Source organism: Equus asinus, chromosome 6, assembly GCF_041296235.1.
Source record: "Equus asinus isolate D_3611 breed Donkey chromosome 6, EquAss-T2T_v2, whole genome shotgun sequence".
NCBI classification, from domain to species: domain Eukaryota; kingdom Metazoa; phylum Chordata; class Mammalia; order Perissodactyla; family Equidae; genus Equus; species Equus asinus.
In genome coordinates, this window is record NC_091795.1 from 90,434,187 (window position 1) to 90,455,955 (window position 21,769).

At 42.2% G+C, this 21,769-nt stretch overlaps 1 protein-coding gene across 3 annotated transcripts in view; it reads left to right on the forward strand.

The window, feature by feature from the left end:
- NBAS (NBAS subunit of NRZ tethering complex) overlaps positions 1 to 21,107 on the forward strand; it is a 335,592-nt gene extending 314,485 nt beyond the window's left edge. For 2 of the 3 annotated variants that reach the window (XM_070512577.1, XM_070512578.1), the window contains exons 50-53: positions 524 to 663; positions 4,407 to 4,551; positions 10,945 to 11,073; positions 20,657 to 21,100. In XM_070512577.1, coding sequence (XP_070368678.1) covers positions 524 to 663; positions 4,407 to 4,551; positions 10,945 to 11,073; positions 20,657 to 20,932 — 690 coding nt within the window. In that variant the 3' untranslated portion in view covers positions 20,933 to 21,100. Of the gene's footprint in view, positions 1 to 523; positions 664 to 4,406; positions 4,552 to 10,944; positions 11,074 to 20,656 lie in introns of all 3 variants that reach the window. The other variant, XM_014848079.3, reaches the window with a different exon arrangement.
- Positions 21,108 to 21,769: the final 662 nt, after the last annotated feature.

Sequence of the window (21,769 nt, forward strand, 5' to 3'; positions counted from 1 at the left end):
GATTGTAACTCAGAAGGAAAAGAGCAGTCATTCACTAACACTTTTCCCCTCTGTAGACCTCCGGGCACCTCCTCAGAACTTCTGAGACGTTTTTTGGAGGCCATTTTCAGATAAGGATAAAATGAAAATTAGAAATGCACTTAGGATAATTTAAACTAAAAATTGGGCTAATGTTGAGTATGGTGAACTAGAATAACTTCACATAAAAGAATTCGGCATTTAACATGTATTAAATACCAATAAGCCAGTTCCATGGAAATCTACTTATTTGAATTTCTTTTGGTAAAGGACGTTAAGAACCTTCCTGTGATTTGTTCCAAACAATTTTTAACATAAATGTTTGAAATTAGGTAAGGCACAGAGCTTTTGAAGGTATTGGGGGGGGCAGGTAATGGGGGGGATGTTGTTGAATCTTTCCTCAATACATTGTAAAAATTTTCAAGAGTGATTAATCAAAATAATCACATTTGAATTCTTCTGTAAACCTTTGCCACCACTCTGAAGCATGTATTTCCACTTCCAGGTGGACATAGCTGACATTGAGAATGAAGAGAACCGCTACTCTCTCTTCATCGAACTCCTGGAATCAAGTCACCAAGAGGTTGAATTTCAGCACTTGGTTTTGCTCTTGCAAGCTTGGCCACCTATGAAATGTGAATATGCGTAAGTATTAACATAAAATTAGATTTCTTTTGTCTGGAATTTAGTTTTAAAGATTCAGTACATTCAAAAGAGCCAATAAAAGAAATATAGAAAATCAATATTAGCCTGTAGAGGAAATTAAAATTGTGCTTTTGAAATATTGCAGTTTCTTTTCATTTCTCCTTGCCCCTAAATCCAAATATTTTATTCAAAAATATCAAACAATGCTCGATAGTAACATCTGATATATGATGTCAACAAAATAATTTTGGTTCCACTGTTTTCACCAGGAAATTTTTTGACTCTCTCTTAACACAGCTTATGATGCTAACTTGAAAATCCGTATGGAATAAATTGATAATTCCCATTTGTTGAGAACACACAATGTTATGTGTAATTTGCCTATATTATCAGTCCACACAAACCTACAGGGGAAGGTGATATTATCTAATTTTATAGGTGAGGGAGTTGAAGCTCAGAAGTTAACTTGAGGCAACACATGCATAGCTATTGAATGGAGGAGGCAGAGTTCTAACCAACTACTGGCTACTTTCACAGCCATGTTGCTTCCTCCACGGCATGCGGAGCTTTCAGCTGCCACTCATAGCTGCATACAGTGATCATGCAGTCCTTGTGCTATCAGCCAAGGATTCCTTTGGAAGAACGTTCCAGATTTCCTCTGAGTACATATGCTGTCTGTCATGAACTGCTGCTCCTCGTCGGCAAAAAATAGGGGCACCAGTGCCTCTGTTCCCAATGCCTGCTTGCTCCAGGATTCATCTTGTTCTTCCCACACTCCGTGAGCACTTATGCATCGTGGGCCAGTGCACATCTCTGCACCTCACAAGTGAAAGAAGTGTGTTTTCCTGAAAATAAATTATTCTCTGAGCAGTTTAAGACTGCCACAGAACATGTGGAAAATCCTCTTTACCTTAGCCCTAGGATGAGACTGTTGGGCAGTTCTGAAGCAAGGCAAGGAGAGCGGTGCTTTTGTTTTGTGTTTTAACCAAGGGTTTTCAGAAAGGAAAAAACGTTTCTTAGATCTCTATCATTTGTGGCAGAGATGGTATGCTGACGTGTAACTTTTAAGAATAGGTTCTTACCTTCACTGTTTGAAGCTCTACAGTACAGGTTCTTACATCAGAAAACCTTCAGTTTTACCTGTGACAGTGCATTGAAACAGCGTTTCCATATGGTTCCCAACTCTCTTGGCAGAGCTGCCTCAGCACCTAGGAGGGCTTGTTAAAAACAGAGTCCCACGCTTGACTCGCCGAATCCAATTCTCTGCACTGTGGCCTGGGAATCAGTTTCAAAGCAAACTTGTAGGTGATGATAATGTGAAGTAGATGTGGGACCCACTCATTAGATTGTCATAATGCTTTCTTTTTTTAAGAACTTATTAGAGTTGAACTGTAGATTTCTTCATACCCTCAAAATGGATCTCTTAGTCTAAAGAGGATTTTTCTAATTCAAAAGATGACACCTAGTAGATTAGTTAACTGTACTTTTACAGTTTCTTTTACTTTTAGAACACTGACCATTTCAGATCACTCACCCACAAGAGACAAAATCAGTTTCACTTAAAACATTTATTACATTTAAAACATTTAATGCATTTATAGACCAAAAATGTCTTAATTTTTAAAGGTATATTCTTATCTTTGTAGTCGCATATGAAATGAAATTTGTAAATTGCTAACCTGTGTTTTACAAACCTCCTTTGTGAAATTGTTAGAATCAGAACAAAGCATTACCAGTCTACTTAACCCCTCTTACCAGCCCTGTCTCCTCTACCTAAGGGATAAACTAGAGGATAAGCCAAATAGTCTGTTTCTGCTGCTTTCCTGGCTCAGATTGGTGTATACCTAACAGGAGAATGTATTGTGGGATCCTTAAAAACAGGTTCTTAAAAGTACTTTTGAGTATCTTTTTTCTTCAGACAATCTAACGTATGACTTCAGCACTTGCAAAATAACAAAAAAAAAAAACCCAAATGGGGGTGGGGAGGGAAAGGCAAGAAAGAGGAAAGGATAGTGTGACAATGATTGAATGTTGCATAAAGTTAAAAACTAAGAAGTTTCCTTGATCCATGTGACTGCTAATTTCCTAATACCAACATTGGTTTTTTAGTTTTAGCCCCTTGTAGGAGAATGCATGGAAAGTATAATAGATTTGTACTTATGGAAGATTCATAGTTTTCATCCAATGTGTCACAACTGGGTAGTGAAAAACACATTTTAATAAGTGTTGTCAAAGCCACATTACCAGAGGGGGCACATTGTGCCGGCAGACCAGGGTCTCTACTGCAATGAGGCAGCCTGTTAGAGAGAAACCCAGGAGAGCTGAATTCAGACTTGGGAAGCGGAAAGCAGACGGTGAGTCCTGAGCATAAGAAGACTCCTCAGTCAACCAGACGCTCCCACAGCTTTGTTTGTTCCATGAAGTAAGCAGACTTCTTTGTCCTCGCAGGTTGTTAGTTTGAGCTGAGACACAAAGGCTTTGCAAAAGGCTAGTATTGTGAGTCCCCTTGTCACTGCTGCACTTGACGTTTTTCTCAGGGGACGAGGAATGAAATTCTTTTCAAGGGAAAGACGTTCCTTAGGGATTTAGTGTCTGGAATCTAGAGTTGTGCTAATGAGACAACAGACTCTTAATAAATAGTAAAATTATTTAAAAATATTATAAGTAAAATCAGTACCCTGTTCTTGGAACCATGGAGTGAATGTACCTTTAACTTGTTTCTTGCAGTGTGAATTGTGATGTTTTTATGAAACATGGGGTAGTGACATCCAGAGAAGGGAAACAAAATGCAAACTTTTACATTTTGGAAATAAGAAACTGTATGAAGTTGGGGCCGGCCCCCTGGCCAAGTGGTTAAGTTCACACACTCCGCTTCGGAGGCCCCAGAGTTTCACCAGTTCGGATCCTAGGCACGGGCATGGCAGCGCTCATCAGGCCATGTTGAGGCGGCATCCCACATGCCACAACTAGGAGGACCCACAACTAAAAAATATACAACTATGTACTGGGGACATGTGGGGAGAAAAAAAGCAGGGGGAAAAAAAAGATTGGCAACAGTTGTTAGCTCAGGTGCTAATCTTTAAAAAAAAAAAGTATTTGAAGTGCAATGTGTGATCTCCATATGCTTGTGTGTTCTTCCTCAGTCTGTGCTCCAAGCTGATCTCTGCTGTGCCCTGCCCTTATTGTCATTTAGTGCTGCCTGACCCCAGAATCATAGTCAGAGTCATATCCATAATTACATGGTGAACAAAAGCCCATTATTTAGGTAGTAAATAGTAAGATGTGCCTGCTATTAAGAGGGATACTTCACAATTACAAACATCATTCATTAAATAAAGCAACCTTGGAAGAGAAACATTGAATTGCTTTGAGTGGCTTCCCCAGAATCATACAAGTAGGCTGAGAGTGTTTAAGTAACTTCGCTGGGTCACCCAAGTAGTAAATCAAGGAGCCAGAATGTGAGCCCGAGTTCTCTGACTTCAAAGCAGCCTGTGCTCGTCAGCATCCGCCCACTGCCTCCATGCCACCGGCCTCTTATCAATACCACGGGAATCTCCCTTTTCTCCATAAGATGTTATCTTTTCTACAAGATAGACTTGAAGGAACATATCATCTAGATTATGATTGCAATTTTCCCAAAGCATTTTTGTTCAAAAAGAGGGGTTTCTTTTCTATTTTAAAATTTCTAATCACAATTGTTATAACTTTAATCATTTCCAGTGCCTTGCATTTTTCTCTCTTAGAACTAGCACAACCAGTAATCCGTGGGTGAGACTAGCTACAGTGATGCTAACCAGATGTACAGTGGAGAACAAGGAAGGACTGGGGAATGAAGTTTTGAAAATCTGTCGCTCTTTGTATAATACCAAGCAGATGCTCCCCGCAGAGGTGAGTGGATGTGTCAAGTGGCTTTCCTGGGGAGTACCCCTTTCCTTATCCAGACTCTTTATTATAAGCAGTATCAGTGACTGTACTTGAGGAACATTTAGCTTAAGTTATCGGTAGGTAAAGACCCATAATTTGTAACAGATCAAATGAAGAAAAGCAATGCTGAAAGGATGCTTTGAGGTAGTTTCCTCTTGTGGGAGCTCTGAAGCAGGATTCCTCTTATATGTCCCAGAGTGTAATCCAGTTTTCAGTTCCTTTCGGGTGCCCTTTTATGTCTAGCTCAAGCTTATGTTCCAGGGGTCAGGGTAGCTCATGTGTTGTCTCTGTCTGAACCAGGCCACTTGGTAACGTAGTAGTAGCTTTAGCTCTCCTCTTGGCAGGTAACCAGCCACTCTGATTTCTACGTACTCTCTGACATCATTGTAATAAGATTGCATAACCACAATAGCTGTTCTCTGTAAACATGGTAAAAACTCAGCCACCTCCATTTTGACCTTTGTTCTCTTTGACCCCATAATTTGACCATCACAGGAGTATTTCTGTAGTATATATGTATAAATTTGTACATTCTAAAATAAGCACATGTTAATTACAGCCCCCTGCCCTGGATCCAACCTCAGCAGTATATTGTTTGACCAATTTGAATGTCTTAAATTTAAGCATTTGGATAATGGCACTAAATTGATTAATTGGTTTTCAAGTTTTTACCACATAGGAGATAAACTTGAAATAAAATTGTAAATATGATTCTTTGAATCCTCATTGTAATCACTCAAGGAAAATATTCTCATTATGAATGCACATTTAATGAATTGTTTTCTAAATGAGGGACTAGCTAAGTGTTTTTTGATTGAATTTTAAAATATTTTATCCATTTAAAGAAGTCTTCCAAACACCATAATGACAAAATTCTTCTATAAAATATTTAAAGTACCAAGAACAAAAATAACTTCCCCTTACCCCAGTCATATGTGATTTGCTTGTATCAGCTGCTTATTTACCTGTGATTTGCTCTGCTCTACTGCGAGCCCCTGGAGGGTGGGGATGATAGCTGTATCAGCTGTTTCACCCATGGCCAGATTCAACATACTGCACAGAGTGGAGACTCAACAGAGTTTATGACCCCCGTCAGGTAGCATGTAAATAACATGGGCTTCATCTTTGCTTTAGCATAAGCTGAGAGCAAGCCTTGTTAGATGAGGACCAAATGCCAGAAGTGTCCTCCTATCAGTTCTATTCTATTGCGTCTAGGTTAGGAAAACATTATTTAGGATCTCTTGGTACTATATAGCAAGCTGGTGGCAATGGCAATAACTGACATTTATTAGCACTCTTGGGCTTTCACTTCCGTTGTCTCATTTAACCTTCACCCCACCACCGCCTTCACCACCACCTTCAACTAAGGAGGTTCCTTGATCTCCATTGGATAGCTGATGAAGTAGAGGCTTTGGGGGCAAGGATCTTGCTCCACGTCATTCAGGCTCAGATCATGGTGGATCTGGCCCTCAAACCAAGTCTCTATGCTCAAATGCTTGAAAAATAAATACTTCCAAATGAACCACTCTTACTACACTTAAGGTGTATGCATATTGAATATCTGTCTTATGTAGTTGTATAAGTTTTACTGTCAATTTTTCCCTTTTTTTATGGTATTTCCTTCAAAAATGGCATATAGAATCTGGGGTCTAGATTATCAATGTCTTAGATTTGAGAGTGTTAGGGTCTCTATCATTGCCTAGAAAAGTTTATTTGTTTTTTAAAATATCTTTGTTGCTTTGGGTTTACCATAGTCAGTTCTAAGGCAAGGAATGTAAGTTGGCTGAGGACGTGGCTGCTGCATCTTGGACCCTGACATCATACCATTAGCTACATAATCACGGGTTGAACAGTTCCGTATATTATCCTTTAGCCACCTAGGCATGGGTGATAGATGTACCTGAGTGTCCATAGCAGTGATAAGTCCTGTCAACATTACATTTAAAGTTTAGGGGAACCTTCCAGGACATAGAAGGAAAAGAATATTCTTCTTTTTAGTGACTAGTATATAATAAGTTATACTTTCTGTTTCCTATGGGGAAAAAAAATGAGTTGGCGGTTACATGAGAAGTTAAATAGCTGTAATGACTCATCTCCCTCATATGCTTCTACAGCCAGGTTGAGTACTTTGACAAATAAAGTAAGTTTGTTTGCAGTGGTCTTGTTTGATCTCAGAATCATCTGGCCAGTGATTCTAGGTATTTTAAGGACATCAGAATAGGCGGTGCCTTAAGCATGCAGCTGTTAGAGTGCTCCCTATACCACACCGCAGAAAGGGACTTACCTGCCTCTCTTCCTTATTAGGACCGGGGCACCTGGAGGCAGGGGACATCAGACATCATATGTAGTACTGAAGGAGCCCTAGTGATGCATGAAATTGTACTGTTCTGTCCCAGACTGGGCCACAGCATGGTCTGTGACCAGGAGAAAAGTGCCAGACTCATTGGACCTCTGTGTTCTGGTCTCCGAAACAAGGGGTTAGATTGGATGGTCCCCGAGGGGGTGCTGGCTCTGTCTATTCCACAAGGGCTCCAGGCCTGAGAGGAGAATGAGCTGAGGCTGTCTGTTTACTACTTCATCCATAGCGTGTAATTCACTACCTTTCATAGGTCCGCAATTCTCCTGGGGTGAGGAGAAAGGTACTGGGTTGAACCCCATTTTAAAGTAAGTTCCAGTTTGATGAGAAGATACTTATCATCAAATGAGTTCTGTCGCCATGGTGATCCTTCTTCATTTTTGTTATGTTGCCTCAGTTTCTGTCTTTTAATTGGGTCCATTTATAGATTTTTCCTTAGGATGCCATGACTAAAGCAGCTTTTCAGATGGTGTGTACTATTTTTATTGATTGCTAAATGTGTGCAAATGTAAATTAAAATTGTTACAAAGGAAGGAACATCATTATTACAAAATGGAAATGTCTTAAGTTTATTTTACCATATATACCACACAGTCTAATTTCAGAGCTCCATGATACTTAGTATCGCTGTAGCAGTAAAATTATCCCTGACTCCCTTTTTTCATTCCAGTACCTTCGGGTGCCCTATGCCATGGTTTGTGAAGAGCGTTTGCCTGATTGTCTATGACAGGGTACCTAAAGGGACTTACTTTCTCCTTCATCCTCATTTCCCACCGCCCCTAAGTTCCCATATTTAGAGATTATTTTTTCCTTTGTAACTCTTTAGAAAGCCTTTTTGTAATTGCCTGCTCTTCCTCGTGGTACTTGTTGCTCGTGGCCGTGATGGTTTTTCTGATGGAAAATATTACCAGAAAGGTAAAATCACTGTTCCTCACAGGTCATGTGTCTCACAGTCTTGAAAGCTATGAATCCTTCTTCTCAGCTTGTATCCGTGGCAATATATGAAGCAGTCTCAGGAGTGGGGGATATGTAGAATAAGAAATTGGCATAAAACAGGTTCTTGGCATTTACAGATATAAGATTCTAAGTTCCAGCTATTTGTGACTGACCTTGATGGTCCATGATTTCGCTGAGGCACAGCATGAACCAGAGTCACAGATGCTATGGGGCGGGTGTGGGAGTTGGACACCCAGCTAATGAGTGAGCCTCACTAAGCCCCAGCTTCTGAATCTCAATGTGATTGTTGTCTCTCATGGTTGAGGCACTTTTGATAACGTTGAGAGCTTGAGTTTGAGAATCGGATGACACCCATTCCTGTACACTTTGTGCCCCATGCTCCCGCGGCAGGCCCTGCAAGATCTTTGGGTGCAAGATACCCCAGGACCTGCAGGAGGGTTGTGTGAGGACAAAAGGACCATTGGTGGACTAGTCCTGCTTCTCTGACAACCATCAGTACAGGCCATGCCGTAGGGCATCACCATTAATCGCAGTCCACAGAGAGGACAAACACCTGCCTGGCTCTGGGCCCAGGCCCACCTGCTCCTCTTCATTCAGGGCCTCTCGTTGTTATTCACTGTCCTGATGGCCAGGCAGGTTTGTGCTGTGAAGGTGTATGTTTTGAGGTGTTTTCTGGTTCTCTTTGCTACTGCAACCTGTCTCACAGCTCCCAAATCCCTTTATAAATCTAGTAAACTGTCCTCTTGCAACACGGGGAAAAATACCTGTCAAGCAGAGTATAGTATTTAAATACAGAGTATTTAGCCAATAACTGTTAGCTAAGAGAGAAAAAGTACTCAGTGGCTCACATGAAATGAATTCCTCCGTTCTTGAATCTCCTTGCCATGGTTCGTCTATCCACTATGCCTGTTCGGAGGGGTATACAGGTTATTTCAGAAATTTTTATCAAGGCTAAGGTCAGCCAAGGGGTAGGCTTGATCTAAATATCATAAAATTTCTGAGAAATACCTGTTTAAAAATTACCGATAACTTATTGAATAAACAAATATGCGTGTTAAGAGAGGGAATTATATACAAATATTTGTAGGTATAGTATGTAGCAAGCAAGTTTGGAATATAGAACAGGAAAAATGTTTTTGCACTCCCGTGAGGCAGATACACAAATGAATAATTACAGTAGTGCAAGATAACAGTGTAGGAAATGTTTGTGAAGTATAGTTGGAATCTGAGAGTGCCAAACCTGGGAAATCAGAGGTGCCTTCGCAGGAGATGGGGTTTTCCTGTGCCTTTTTAAGCTGAGACTTAAAAAACAAATTGAGGGTAATCAGACAGAGAAACTGCAGAGGTTACATTGTATGCAAAGACCCAGAGGTCTCAGAGAGCCCAGAATTCTGCAGCCAGAGCCAGTAGCTCTGTGTGGTTTTTAAAATTTTAAATTAAGTAAAACTGAATAAAATTAGAAATGCATCTCCTCAGTTGTGCTCGCCACATGTCAATTGTGCACTTTCCACCTGTGGCTCGTGGCTGCCATGTTGGGCAGCACAGATTCAGCACTTTGTGTCGTGGCCGGAAGGGCTCCTGGGCAGCGCTGTCTGATGAGTGTGCAGGTGCGGGAGCGAGCCTGTACCGTTCCAGGAGGAGGGCGAAGGAAACTAGTTGGAATGTGGCAGCTGGGCCAGATGGTCATGCACGGGAGTTTATATTTCATCCTCCCAAATATTTTCTGTAGGTTTTGGCATCCCAGATTAAAAATCTGCATTTCTTTTTGGCCCAGATCCTGTGTGCTGTGTGTGCTTTAAGGCACACTGCCCTTTTCTGAATTAGAATCCATAATGTTTGAAGGACATGTTTTGCAAAACTGTTACCCTGCTGACGTTGACCGTTTTCACACAAGTTGGTGTAGCTTGACCGTCCATCTGAAATTTGGAGGCTTTGCTGATTTCCAGCAGAGACTTGCTGTGTGAAAGCTAAAAAACTACAGTGAGTAGAATCCCAGAGAGACCTTTATCCTGAGCTGTAATAGGAGCTCCTTTGTGTCGTCCTTATTTTATTGTTGCTTTATAGTGATGTAAAGGAGTTATGAAACATGCTCAATTTGAGCTGTCCCTTTCCGATAGGCTACTGTTGGAGTAGCACAAGAGAAGGATGAGCCACGGAGGCAGAGTCTCAGTTCTTTCAAAAACCACCCTTGTGTACAATGAGGGTGCACTCCTTGTCTGTTCCTTGGTCCACGTGTTCTCTTCTTTATGTTACAGCTCAAGTCAGGACACCGAGGAAGCACGTAACTCAGCAGGGATAGCGTGCTAATTTATTTTCTACTCTTTCATACTTTTGTGGTGAAGGATTATCATTGGTTATCTTGTATAAAAGCCTGCTGTCTTGATGATAGGCTCGGGCAGATGATAAGGGCTAAGAATAAAATTCAAATACATCTGTGGAGATCCAGATACATTTTCGTTTTTCTGGACCACAGATAGTTTTCATGAGATGCAGTATCTTAAGTATATCAGGCATTCAGTTCACCTGGACATTAGAATTATAATCAGGTTTTTAAATATTTAAATTGCTGATTTCCTTTGTTGCCATGGATGATAATTAGATATTGTTGATAATATTAACAATTGATAATAGGGTATTTTGTTTGTTAAGCATCTAGCATATGCTGAGCATTGTACATTATTCATTAACACTATTGTGACCAAAAAAATCACTGCAAAGTCGATATAATTACTTCCATTTTACTTATGAGAAACTAGGGCTCTGAGAGTTTAGGAAAATAAATTACAGTCTTATATCCATCCAATGGGATACTGCATAGCCATTAAAAGCGGTGTCATAGATGAAAATCTGATAGCGTGGAAAGATGTTTACAGTACACCGTGAAGTGAGTGAAGCAGGTACCAAAAACCAAATCTCTGTGGTCCCATGTGTGCTTTATACACACACACTCGTGAAAAAGATGTGGAAAGAGACAGCCAGACTAGCTGAGGGATGCGAAGTGCTCCCTTGCTCTGTCACTCATGTCATTGCACTTGTGGTTGCAGTGTGTGAAGGAGCTGTGCTCGCTGCTGCTTGACCAGTCCCTCCTGCTCCCGGCCCTGAAGCTCCTCCTCGAGAGCGCAGACGAGGATCTTCACGCTGCGGCGCTGGAGCAGATCGCTGCTGTCGCTGAGGTATGCCCACTGGGCTCTGGTCTTGTTTACGTTTCCGAGAAATGAACTAGGATTGTCATTCTCAAAAATAATAGCCGTGGTTTGTTTAAGACTATTTATCTACAGTATTCTCTGACCACAACGCTATTACTGTTTTGTTTAGGAAGTAGATACTCATTTATTTTACAAATATTTACTAAACTCTTCCTGTGAACCAGACTCTGTGTGTAGGTGCTGAGAATACAAATCCAAATAACAAGCAGTTTCTCTAGAGAAGCAGTTTATTAGTCTCTTTAAGAAGATGTCAAAGCAGCCTAGGACCAGTGGACTAGTCCCTGCCACTTGAAATTTGGGTTGAAGGAACTCCTAGTGTCGGGCAGGTTTTCTGTGCCTGGATGTATGTGCTTGCTTATCTGCTAATTAAAGGTGAGAAAGTGGCTGCAAGAAGTGTTTACTGGCACCATCTGAAATCTCAAGATCTTATTTCCTCTGGCAACCTCAGTCGCCATTGAAGCAGTGTCTTGGCTTGAGGAGTGATGTTCTAAAGTCATTCCAGCCCTTCAGGCTGGTTGTCCTGTTATCGTGATTAAGGAAGAAACTTTCACTTCCCTTTTTAAATTTTATGCTTTAGGATTAGATAGCTCAAGGTTGTGTTTTAATGAATTCGAGTTGTATGATCCTTACTGAAACGCTTCTATAGGGAGATCATTCTTTCATTTGAAGTATTTGTGTGTGTGAGTGTGTACATAATTTTACATTTTGTATGTGTGTGTATATGTCTGTGTGTGTGTATATCTTTCTTTTTTGAGGAAGATTGGCCCTGAGCTAACATCTGTTGCCAATCTTCCTCTTTTTCTTTTCCTCCCCAAAGCCCCAGCGCATAGTTGCACATCCTAGTTGTAAGTCCTTCTAGTTCTTCTCTGTGGATGTCACCACAGCGTGACATGATGAGCCATGTGTAGGTCCGCACCCAGGATCCAAACTGGTGAACCCCGAGCCGCTGAAGCAGAGCATGTGAACTTAACCACTATGCAAATGGGCTGCCCCGTATGTTTTTTGTTGTTGTTGTTTTTTTTTTTTTTGACAAAAAGGTAAGAGGATGTCTTCTAGGGATCAGAGAGGGGAGGAGAATCCTGGAGCAGAGGTACATGCTTGCCGTACAAGACAGTAAAGAGATTGATGAAAATATGTCATTGATAGAAAATTTTGTTAATGACAAAGGATACAGAAAGTTATGTATATGGTTATAGAAAGTAGAAAATAATTGCATTTTTGAAGCAGTCATAATGAAAAAATGAGAAAAATCTAATGCCTTTATTCACTTAGATGTATTTTCAAAATAATAGAAAGCTTCTGTAAAGATTTTGTGAGCACCCTTCGTTATCACTGATAATTGATCATACCACGGGCCTCTTTGGAACTGGACTGAAGTAGGAAATTGAGGGGCCTTGTCTCTTGGTAGCCTCCCTGTCTGTCTGTGCTGAAATGAAAGCTGCATAATGTTGGGAATTTTCAAGAAACTAAGAATTACAGTGAGATTTTTTTCTTAGCCTATTTTTTTATTATAAATCTAAGAAATCAGGAAGAAAAAACTAAAGAAAATCAGGGTGCATATTTTCAGTGCTTTTTTTTCTCCCCACCAATGTACGTTATATTAGTATCTCTGCTTAGGTGTTGCCACTAAACTTTGCCATGGGCCTCATCGAGAATGAAGCAGTGGTGTATGATGCACTGCCTTTCTGTATTCATCCTGCGTAGGGCTCTCCTGGTGCACTCCTCAATTCCACAGGCGAGTATTTCAGTTTTCATTTTAAGGATTCTTTCTCTCAAATGCATCTGTCAGAACTGCAGCTAGAGCCGGGCTCCCTAACTGCTAACTAGCCTTGCCCACACACACACTGACTATCAAAGTAAGAAACCAGATGGGAACATTACAACACCCAAGTAGTTTTTGAATGGCGCTAATTTACCTCCATGACACTTTCGTCTGCACGTTTAATGTGCAGTGTTGTGCTGAAACCCTGTGGTTTTGAACAGCCCTGCAGACTGTGGGTGGTTTGCCTGGATTGTGATGATAACACCCAAAACCTCTGTGGCCGTCAGGTGCAAAAATCAAAGCCAGAGGTGAAAATTGCTGAGATGAGTCACTTACCTTGCACTGAGACCTTGCTTTTAGCAATTCAGTAATGAGACTTAATTGTAACTTCTCTGCACTAATTTGGGAATTCACATTAGGCTAGTCCACTGTGACCTCAAAATGTGTTCACAAAAATGCTGAGTATTGTCAGACCTTTTGCATTCTCCAGAGAGCTAAAGTTTTGCAGAGTTTTCCAGTTTTTAAATATTTTTCAGCTTTTTATTTTGAGATAATTTTAAATTCACAATTAGTTATAGGAAATAATATAGTGAGATCTCTTAGACCCTTCTTCCAGTCTCCCCCAGTGGTAACATCTGGCTTAACTACAGTGTAGTATTATAACCAGGACATTGACATAATATTGGTACCTTACTCAGATCTCACCAGTTTTACATGCACTCACTTGTGTGTGTGTAAAGTTCTGTGCAATATTGTCACACGTAGATTCGTGTCTCCATCACTGCGATCAGGATACAGAGCAGTTCCATTACAAGGATCCCTTGTGCTACCTGTTAGTGCCACAGCCACCGTCTCCCTCCCCACCGCCCCCAGCAAACAGTGGCAACTACGACTCTGTTCTCCATCTCCATAATTTTCTCATTTCAAGAATGCTATATAAATGAAATAAAAAATTACTGTAGTTTGTCATTGCTCTCCAAGTACCATTAAAAGCTCATGTCACACTTTTCAAGGGAAGAGTTTCAGTAGGCATTTTTGCAGGACACCTGTCTAACTATTTTATTTTATTTTTTATTTTTATTTTTTTAAAGGTTTTATTTTTCCTTTTTCTTCCCAAAGCCCCCCGGTACATAGTTGTATATTTTTAGTTGTGGGTCCTTCTAGTCGTGGCATGTGGGACACCACCTCAGCATGGCCTGATGAGCGGTGCCATGTCTGCGCCCAGGATCCCAACCGACAAAACCCTGGGCCACTGAAGTGGAGCGTGCAAACAACCACTCAGCCACGGGGCTGACCCCTGTCTAACTATTTTAAATCGTACTTAGTGTGAAAAATAGAAAACATTTGCTTTCTTTTTTCGCTTTTATTTTGCTATTCACTCTGTCCTTTTGTCAGGAGCCTGAGTTCAATAACTTCGGTTTCTCTCTTATTGGTTGTTGACGGTAGTTCCTGTTGACATCACAAGAAAAAACTTCCAGCAAAGGGCCTCCTCTGATAGGCCTCACTCCTGCACAGTGCGTGGATCCAGCTGGAAAACTTCCCACTTGCTTGCTGATACCATGTGTTATTCCGCTATTCGTTATAAGACACTGACAGCTTTATAGGTGTTTACAGTTAAAAGGATGATGCTTAAGTGCTGATGCCAGAGATTGTACTGACTTTTCCTCCAGTGGCAGTACTCATTTCTTTCTCTAAGCTTTTCTGAAATTGCAGACCTCCGGTGTTTAGCGTGTAACCTTTTACAAATGGCCAACCGCCTCTTTCCAGAAATAGAAATGGAAAATCCTTCTTAGAGATTATATTGTAGATGAATAATTAAAACCCTCGTATGGTATAGACTGCTGGATCATCCTCCATCAGCCTCAGGGAGATTTAGAGCTTATTCTCTCGAAGAAGGATATTCCTACTGGTGGGTTGGAATCTCATCTCTGGAATATTTCTACCAGGTGCAAGTCTCTTCACTCATTTCATCAAAGTAAGCAGATATGTATTTATAATAATTTTGTGTACTGAAAAACTGCCCGTTTTGTAATTCCAGGTTGTGGTGGCTTCTGCTCTTGATTTCTGCCTCCTTTTTAGTACTGCTCAGTGCCTCTCCGCCACCCCACATCCCGGGACTGTCCTGGACTATGGTCCTTATTAAAAGAATAATTCATGGGGTTATAAAGGAGTCTTTAAGAGCTTTAGCACCTAATTAAGGGTTTCTCCCTGATGCTAAGAATAACTACCATCTTTCAAGTACCACCTTTTTGCCAGGCATTATAATGGCATGTCCTCACTATCTTCTTAATAATCCTGTGAGAAGATAACGTTCTGGTTTCACAGATGAAAACAATGAGACTCAGAGGTCCTACAGCTAATAAGCAGCCAGAGCTGAAATTTAAACCCTAGATCCAAGGTTCAAAGTCTATACTCAACCATACTGCTTCTTTTAATGTAACTAGGCAGGCTATGTTATATTGGAAAAGGGTTATCTCTACAAAGAAATGAAATTGTTGTAAGCATCTTGAATCCTGCCATGTTAGCACTGGAAGAGACTAGAGCAGAGCTGCTCTAACAACTTGCCCAGTATAGGGCTTCGTTTTTCAAACCCATGAAGTCGACCACTGCTGGGGGTAGAGAGCTTACCACCTCCCGGGTGCTCCGTGCTGTGTTCTGATAGATCTCATGGTGAGAGAGCCGCTTTAGAATGAAGGCCACACCCTTCACCTTGAGCCTGTTGATCTGAGTCCTGCCCTGTGGAGTTGCTCACAATTCATTGCTTCCATGTGGCAGCCCTTCGCATCTTTAGCAAACGTGATTCTTAGCCTCTTTAACCTTGCCTGAAGGCACTGGAACCTGCCAGTTTTCCTTACAATGACCAGTGTGTAGGCTGGAAGGAGAACCTTAAAGATTCTCAGAAAAGCCCGTTTGGATTGACATACTTATACAAAACCAAGAAGCCTTCCTTTCTTTGCCCCCGGTTTAACTCCATCCAGGTTTCCAGCTCCTTCCTCCCAGGGAGTTCCTTCCACCCTGCAGGCTCCCTCACTGTTGCCTTCTGTGTGCCCGTTGGGCTACACACTTCCCTCCCGCCTTGGCCTGCGTTGGTAATGGGATCAGGCTGGTGCTAACACCCTTGTTTGGTGTCTGCAGAGTCCTTTGGTTTTAGCCCTCACGTCAGCTGGTTTTCTTCTGAGTGTGTCCACACTGGGTTAGGCTGAAGTGATCCAGTCATGCAAAGAAGAATCAAGTGAGTGCTTTCCTCTAAGTCTTACAAATGCCGATTGGTCGTAAATTGACCTCTTTTTACAATCACTGTTCTTTTGACTCTTTTAGAACCAGGTTCTTTTTCTCAGAACTTGGAGCATATCTACTTATTTCTAAATACCATTTTAACCTGAACATACCTAGATATGCTACTTTCTCCCGTCATCATTCATCCTCAGCCTGTGGTGGGTCTTCTTGATGAAGGAAGCTCTGCAGCCGCCTATCTCACAAAATTCTCAGATGGATGCCTCTAGTGACAGACAGCTCACTCCCTGTAAGCTAACCTGTTTGATTCCTAGAGAGCGCTGATGGTTGGTTGACTTATTTAGTGTGAGCAGACATATTAAGCACCTGTTGTGCACAGCCTGGTAGTGTGTGCAGGAGTGAGGAGTGGGTAGAATGTTTTTAAAGATGAAATAAAGTATCACCCCTGTGTTTAAAGACATTATCTCATGAGAGACTGACATATGAGATAATAACACAAGGAGTTAAAGTAGGAAGGGGGTAAGTGCAAAGTGTGGAACGAGGCAAACTCAGGGCCCCAAAATGGGCCTTTCGGTTATGATCATTGACGTGATCAGGCTTGGATTCCAAAGAGTCTCTCCCATTGTTAGATTGCATGTCAGATGCTTTGTCCTCGCTTTGGTTTCAGAAGAGCTATGCTGTTAATCCCACGCCAGGAGTGGGACTGACGGTGTGCTGGGAAACGGAATGTGAGCATCATTCGAATAAGTGTAGAATACAAAAAATTACCTGCAGGCATTTTTCTTATTCCAAGTATACACTTGTGTTGCCCTTTTATTTTTCTGTCCTTGTAGCTGATATATTTAATAACTTTTATTAGTAAGAGTATATGTAAAAATGAGACAAATATCCTTCCCCAAGGTAAACAGTGAAATAATATTAAATAATCTTCTTTAAAGTAATTGAAATGAGGCCCTGCATACATTCTGCTACTGGAATTTCAGCTTACCTCATTACTGTAATTACTCTTGGCTTTGTATAGATCCATAAAATCAAAGACTTTAATTCAGAGAAGGTTCATTACCTATTGTTGAGACAGGAATTAAGCAGATAACATTTTAATGACTTGGAAGACAGTAGTGCTTTGTGCTCTAATAGATTTCTTTCCCAAGATCTGCAGAGTTTCATTTATTCTCAAAAATTAATCACTTCCAAAAAAAAAAAAAATCACTGACAGAGGTGGCAAGCATTTTACTCATTTTGTGATATATGTAAGCCCTTCTCCTGCTAGAAAGGCCTTTATTCCTGACTCGTTTGACTGTAAGTCTAACTTCCTATATTCTTCCATTCTCTATTTTGTCCCAAATATGCACAGAAGAGTTGTGCAGTATTTTGCTTGCACATGACAATTAGAAAGTTTACTCTGGCCGTTCTGTGCCTCTTGCAAAGAGCCGGAACCAGGTAGGAAGTCAGAGAAAGGAAATAAATTAAAGTCAGCCACTTACATTTCCTCATCACTTGATTACAGGAAGCTAAACCAAAACTTCTCCCCAGACTTTGCCCTGGCCACTGCCCAAGCCCAGTGCAGGTCAGTGCTCTCTGACTCTCCCTCTTCAGGGAACTCCCAAGTGGGCCAGGGTCCAAGGCGGAAGCATTGTGCGTCACTTCTCTGACTCTCTCCTTATGCTGTCTCAGCCAGGATAGTAGGTAGAGAGCTCTGTGCCTGTCCCTGCCCCTTACCCCCACATGCCAGGACATGGGCAGCTGTCCAAAAGGCTGGGTGCATCCAATGGGAGACTGATTTTAAAGATGTCGTTGCACTGGGAAGGAACAGGCAGGAGGAGGTGAGAGGAATGGCAGCTTGCAGGTGTGGACAGAACCCCTGTCTCTTCTTCAAGCTGGAAAAATCCATCATTTCTTTCTAGGAGTCTTTCGGGCCCCCACAGGGAGGGTTGGTGAGTAAACAGAAAGAATAATAAAGGTGTCCTAGCCTTGAAGACTTATTCAGGTCAACAGAGAAAGTATTACCCTGCAGTGTGTGGATTCTGAGCCTTTTATCCACATATTTTATCAAACATTTGCCTGTAGCAGCCTCGCACACACTCTGTGCCCTCCTGAAGGGTTAGGTGGAGGGATTCTTTCTTTTTAAGGTGAACCAAAATAACAACATGCACAGTAACTCAGATACCTTGTGTGTATATGTGAGAAAGAGTGTGTGAGTGTGTGTGCGTGCGCACGCATATGCACACACGCACGGGGGCAGCAGCGTGCAGTGAAAGGATATGAGTTGTGGAGTTAGTCAGTCATTCATGTATTCATTTCAGAGATCTTGCTGAGCTTCTAGCATGTGGCCACCACTGTTCTGGGCCCAGGGGGTGCCGGGGTGGACAGAGGAGACAGGCTCTCCGCCCTGGAGGAGCTCCTGTTCTGGACGGGAACAAACAATAAGCCAGTAGACTAGTCAGAGATGAGGGCTCCTCGTCCAGCTCACCATTTAGCAGGCATATGGCATTCGATGCATGACTTTGACCTCGCTGGACCCCAGCTTCTTCATCTATCAACTGTGATTATAACTATCTTAAAGGGATGTTTTAAGACTTCAAGAGAAAGTGCCCGCTGGCACGTGGGGAGTGCTCAGTCAGGGGTAGACACTGTTATGGTCAGGGCAGCGCCTCTTCAGGGTTAAGGTTCTTGTCTGCTACATATGAAGTGAAAGAGCAAGGAGGGAGGTTGGAAGGGAAGAGGACATGCAGAACTCGTGCGCACGCCCAGCGGGGAGGATTGAAAGCTTGTGCCCCTGTCAGCAGAAAAGCTAGTGTTTCATACCAGGCGCTCTTCCTATCATCCAGCCTCTCAAAACAAAAATAAACAAACAAAAAATGCTAAATTGAGTTCAGCCTAAGTGTTGGGCCAAAGGTGGATGTGCATCTAAGTGCTGAGGAAATGAGGGGCCAAGAAAGATGCCCGCCGTCTGCAGAGTGTCTCTTCGGTTCTGGAGTCTGGCGTTACTTGGCTTCTGGGCAGAGGTTGTCATGTACTTGTGCAGTTTACAAAAATGTGACAAAGTTCCAAAGTGTCAGTTCATTCAGCCATTCACCAAATATTGGTTAAACTGGATGCTGAAATAGAAGGATGATAAAAGCTCTGTGCCCTCAAGAAGCTCCCAGTCTGATGGGGTAGGCAGACATACAAGTTACCATAATACATCATGAAGAGTCCAATGTAAGATGTCTTGGAGTCTGGAGGAAGGAGAATCAGCTTGGACAAGGGAGTTTGAGAAAATGTCCCCAGGAAGGTGGCATTGTTGCTGACGCGTGTGTTGGTTTTGAAGGATCCCTAGGTTGTAGGAAAGGTAGATGCTATCTGATAGGGGCAACGACTCTCCTCCTCAGCACTCTTGTTTTAATTCTTGCAGCCAGTAGACACAGCTGACCTGCTCATCCTCAGTGGCCTTGCCTCCTTGTCACAGAACATGCGGGAAGAGCGCATTGTATGCAGTTGTATAATATGGTTGATCTAAACGTTAGTTAATTGGTTTTGAAGTGCAAGGTTATTTCTGAGGTTCCTACAACCAAAATTATTAAGAGTGCACAGTGACATTCAGAAGAACCTATCATGAAGCTGTTTTATGAAACCCTAATGTAGATGAGAAGCTCTGAATTTTGATCTGTGATTACTGTTCACTTGATTCCTTATAAAAATATGGACAATAATAGAAAAATATAAGCTAAGTGTCTAAACCATGGAAAACCATATATAGACTAAGAAGATAAGACCAGGGAGAAAGTTCAGAGACCATTCAAGCTGAAAGATCCCATAAAACCAGAGGCCATATAAGATCTGGTCCCCAAAGCTGTATAAAAAACATGTTTTGAAAAGGTAAATTTGGTCCTAAGCTTTCTAGAGACTTCAGCAAGAACAACTTAAACGTCTCCCGTCGGTTATCCTATTTAGATCAGTGGGGTTGACGGATATATTTTCTCAATGGAGTAGAAAAAAAATTTCCTGTTCTGAAAAGAATTTTTTCCCTGAAGATCTACGTAGGAGAGGTTTGGGGTGAAAGAATATGGACCATGAAGAAGAACAAATGAAATAATAAATGTGGTTGTTAAAGCCCAGGCTTGGACGTTATGACTGACCTCAGTTCAAATTCTGGCTCCACGACTCACTGACCAAGATGTTAAGCAAAATGTTCTTACCCCTCAGTTTCCTAATCTGTGAAATCGAGAGGTAAAAGTGCCAACTTCATCGGGTTCAAAGGGAAGGAGGACTCAGTGAATTAAGACGGGCGCAATGTGTAGCACACTTTCTGGCTCTCAGGGTTTGGTAGCAGTTGCAATGACTCGGGGGGGTTCTTGGTGCGTGCCTGTGTCTTATGTTATCCCCTGTGTGTGATCTCAGACACGCTCATGTCGTACGTGTGCGTATGGAGCAGGCCCTGGTAACCCGGGTAAAGGTGTTGGTGACAACAACAAAAGGCAGTGGGTAGCAGAGCCACGGAGAGTGGGGTGAGGCTGCTGGTGAGAAGGACTAAGCAATGCCCCACTCATGTTTTGCCTGTCTTATTTCTTGAAGGTGAATGATTCAAATTGTGATCAAGAGCTTCTTTCCCTGCTCCTGGATGCCAAGTTGTTGGTGAAGTGTATCTCCACTCCCTTCTATCTGCATGTCATTGAGCACCTCTTGGCCAGCCCCCAGCAGGGGCGCTGGGATGTGGAGCAGCTGGCCAGACACCTGCGGGAGGCCGGCCATGAAGCCGAAGCTGGGTCGCTCCTTCTGGCCGTGAGGGGGACGCATCGGGCCTTGAGAACGTTCAGCACAGCCCTCAGCGCGGGGCAGCACTGGCTCTGAGCAGCCTGCCCGGGGCCCGTGCGCCATCACCTGCTTCTTAACTTCCTGGCGGAAAAGAGCATCCAGAGCTGAATGCTGTTCCAGAGGCACAATGTGTACCTGCTGATTGTTCTCAGTGGTTCCAACAAATTGCAAATAAAGCTGTATATAAAGGACAAGCAAGCTGCCATTTTTTAAACTTTTTTTTCTTTCTTATAGTGGCTAGCTAACATACTTTCTTATTGACTAAGAGAAACTTAACTCTTCCTCTTTCTTATGAACTATCTTCTGGATAGAATACAGTTAACAAAGTGTCTAAAAGTACGGTGCAGACAGTTGGATGTGGTGATGGGTAGGGTGCATTAGGAAGGGAGAGCCTGTGAGGAATGGTTAGTGAGGGGCCTAGGATGGAGGAAGGATGGACCTGGATTGCAGTCTCAGGCTAGTTCTGGGACTCTGGGTGAAGCACTCCACCTCTCTGAAGCTTAATCTGTCGTCTGTGAAATGAGGGTTGTATTATTTATCTCCCAAGGTTGTTGATTAGGATGTGAGGTTGTGTGTGTGAGGCTCTGTCACATACATAGTGGAGGCCCAAGAAATTTGATGTATGGCATGTGGGGCAGCCTAGTGTCCACATTTCCTCCCATACTCCCACCAATGCCATGCACACACCTGGTTGGATGCACTCTCTCTCTAAGAATAACATCGCTTCACCTTACACTCCGTCATCATCATCGTCATTGGCTTCACCTCATTTCTAGTCCTATGGGTAGAAGTGCAGAGTTCTCTGACAAGAAGAAATTGTCATCATCCATGGAGGAGACTTATTGGCATACTACCTCGTTCCCCTGACTTCTG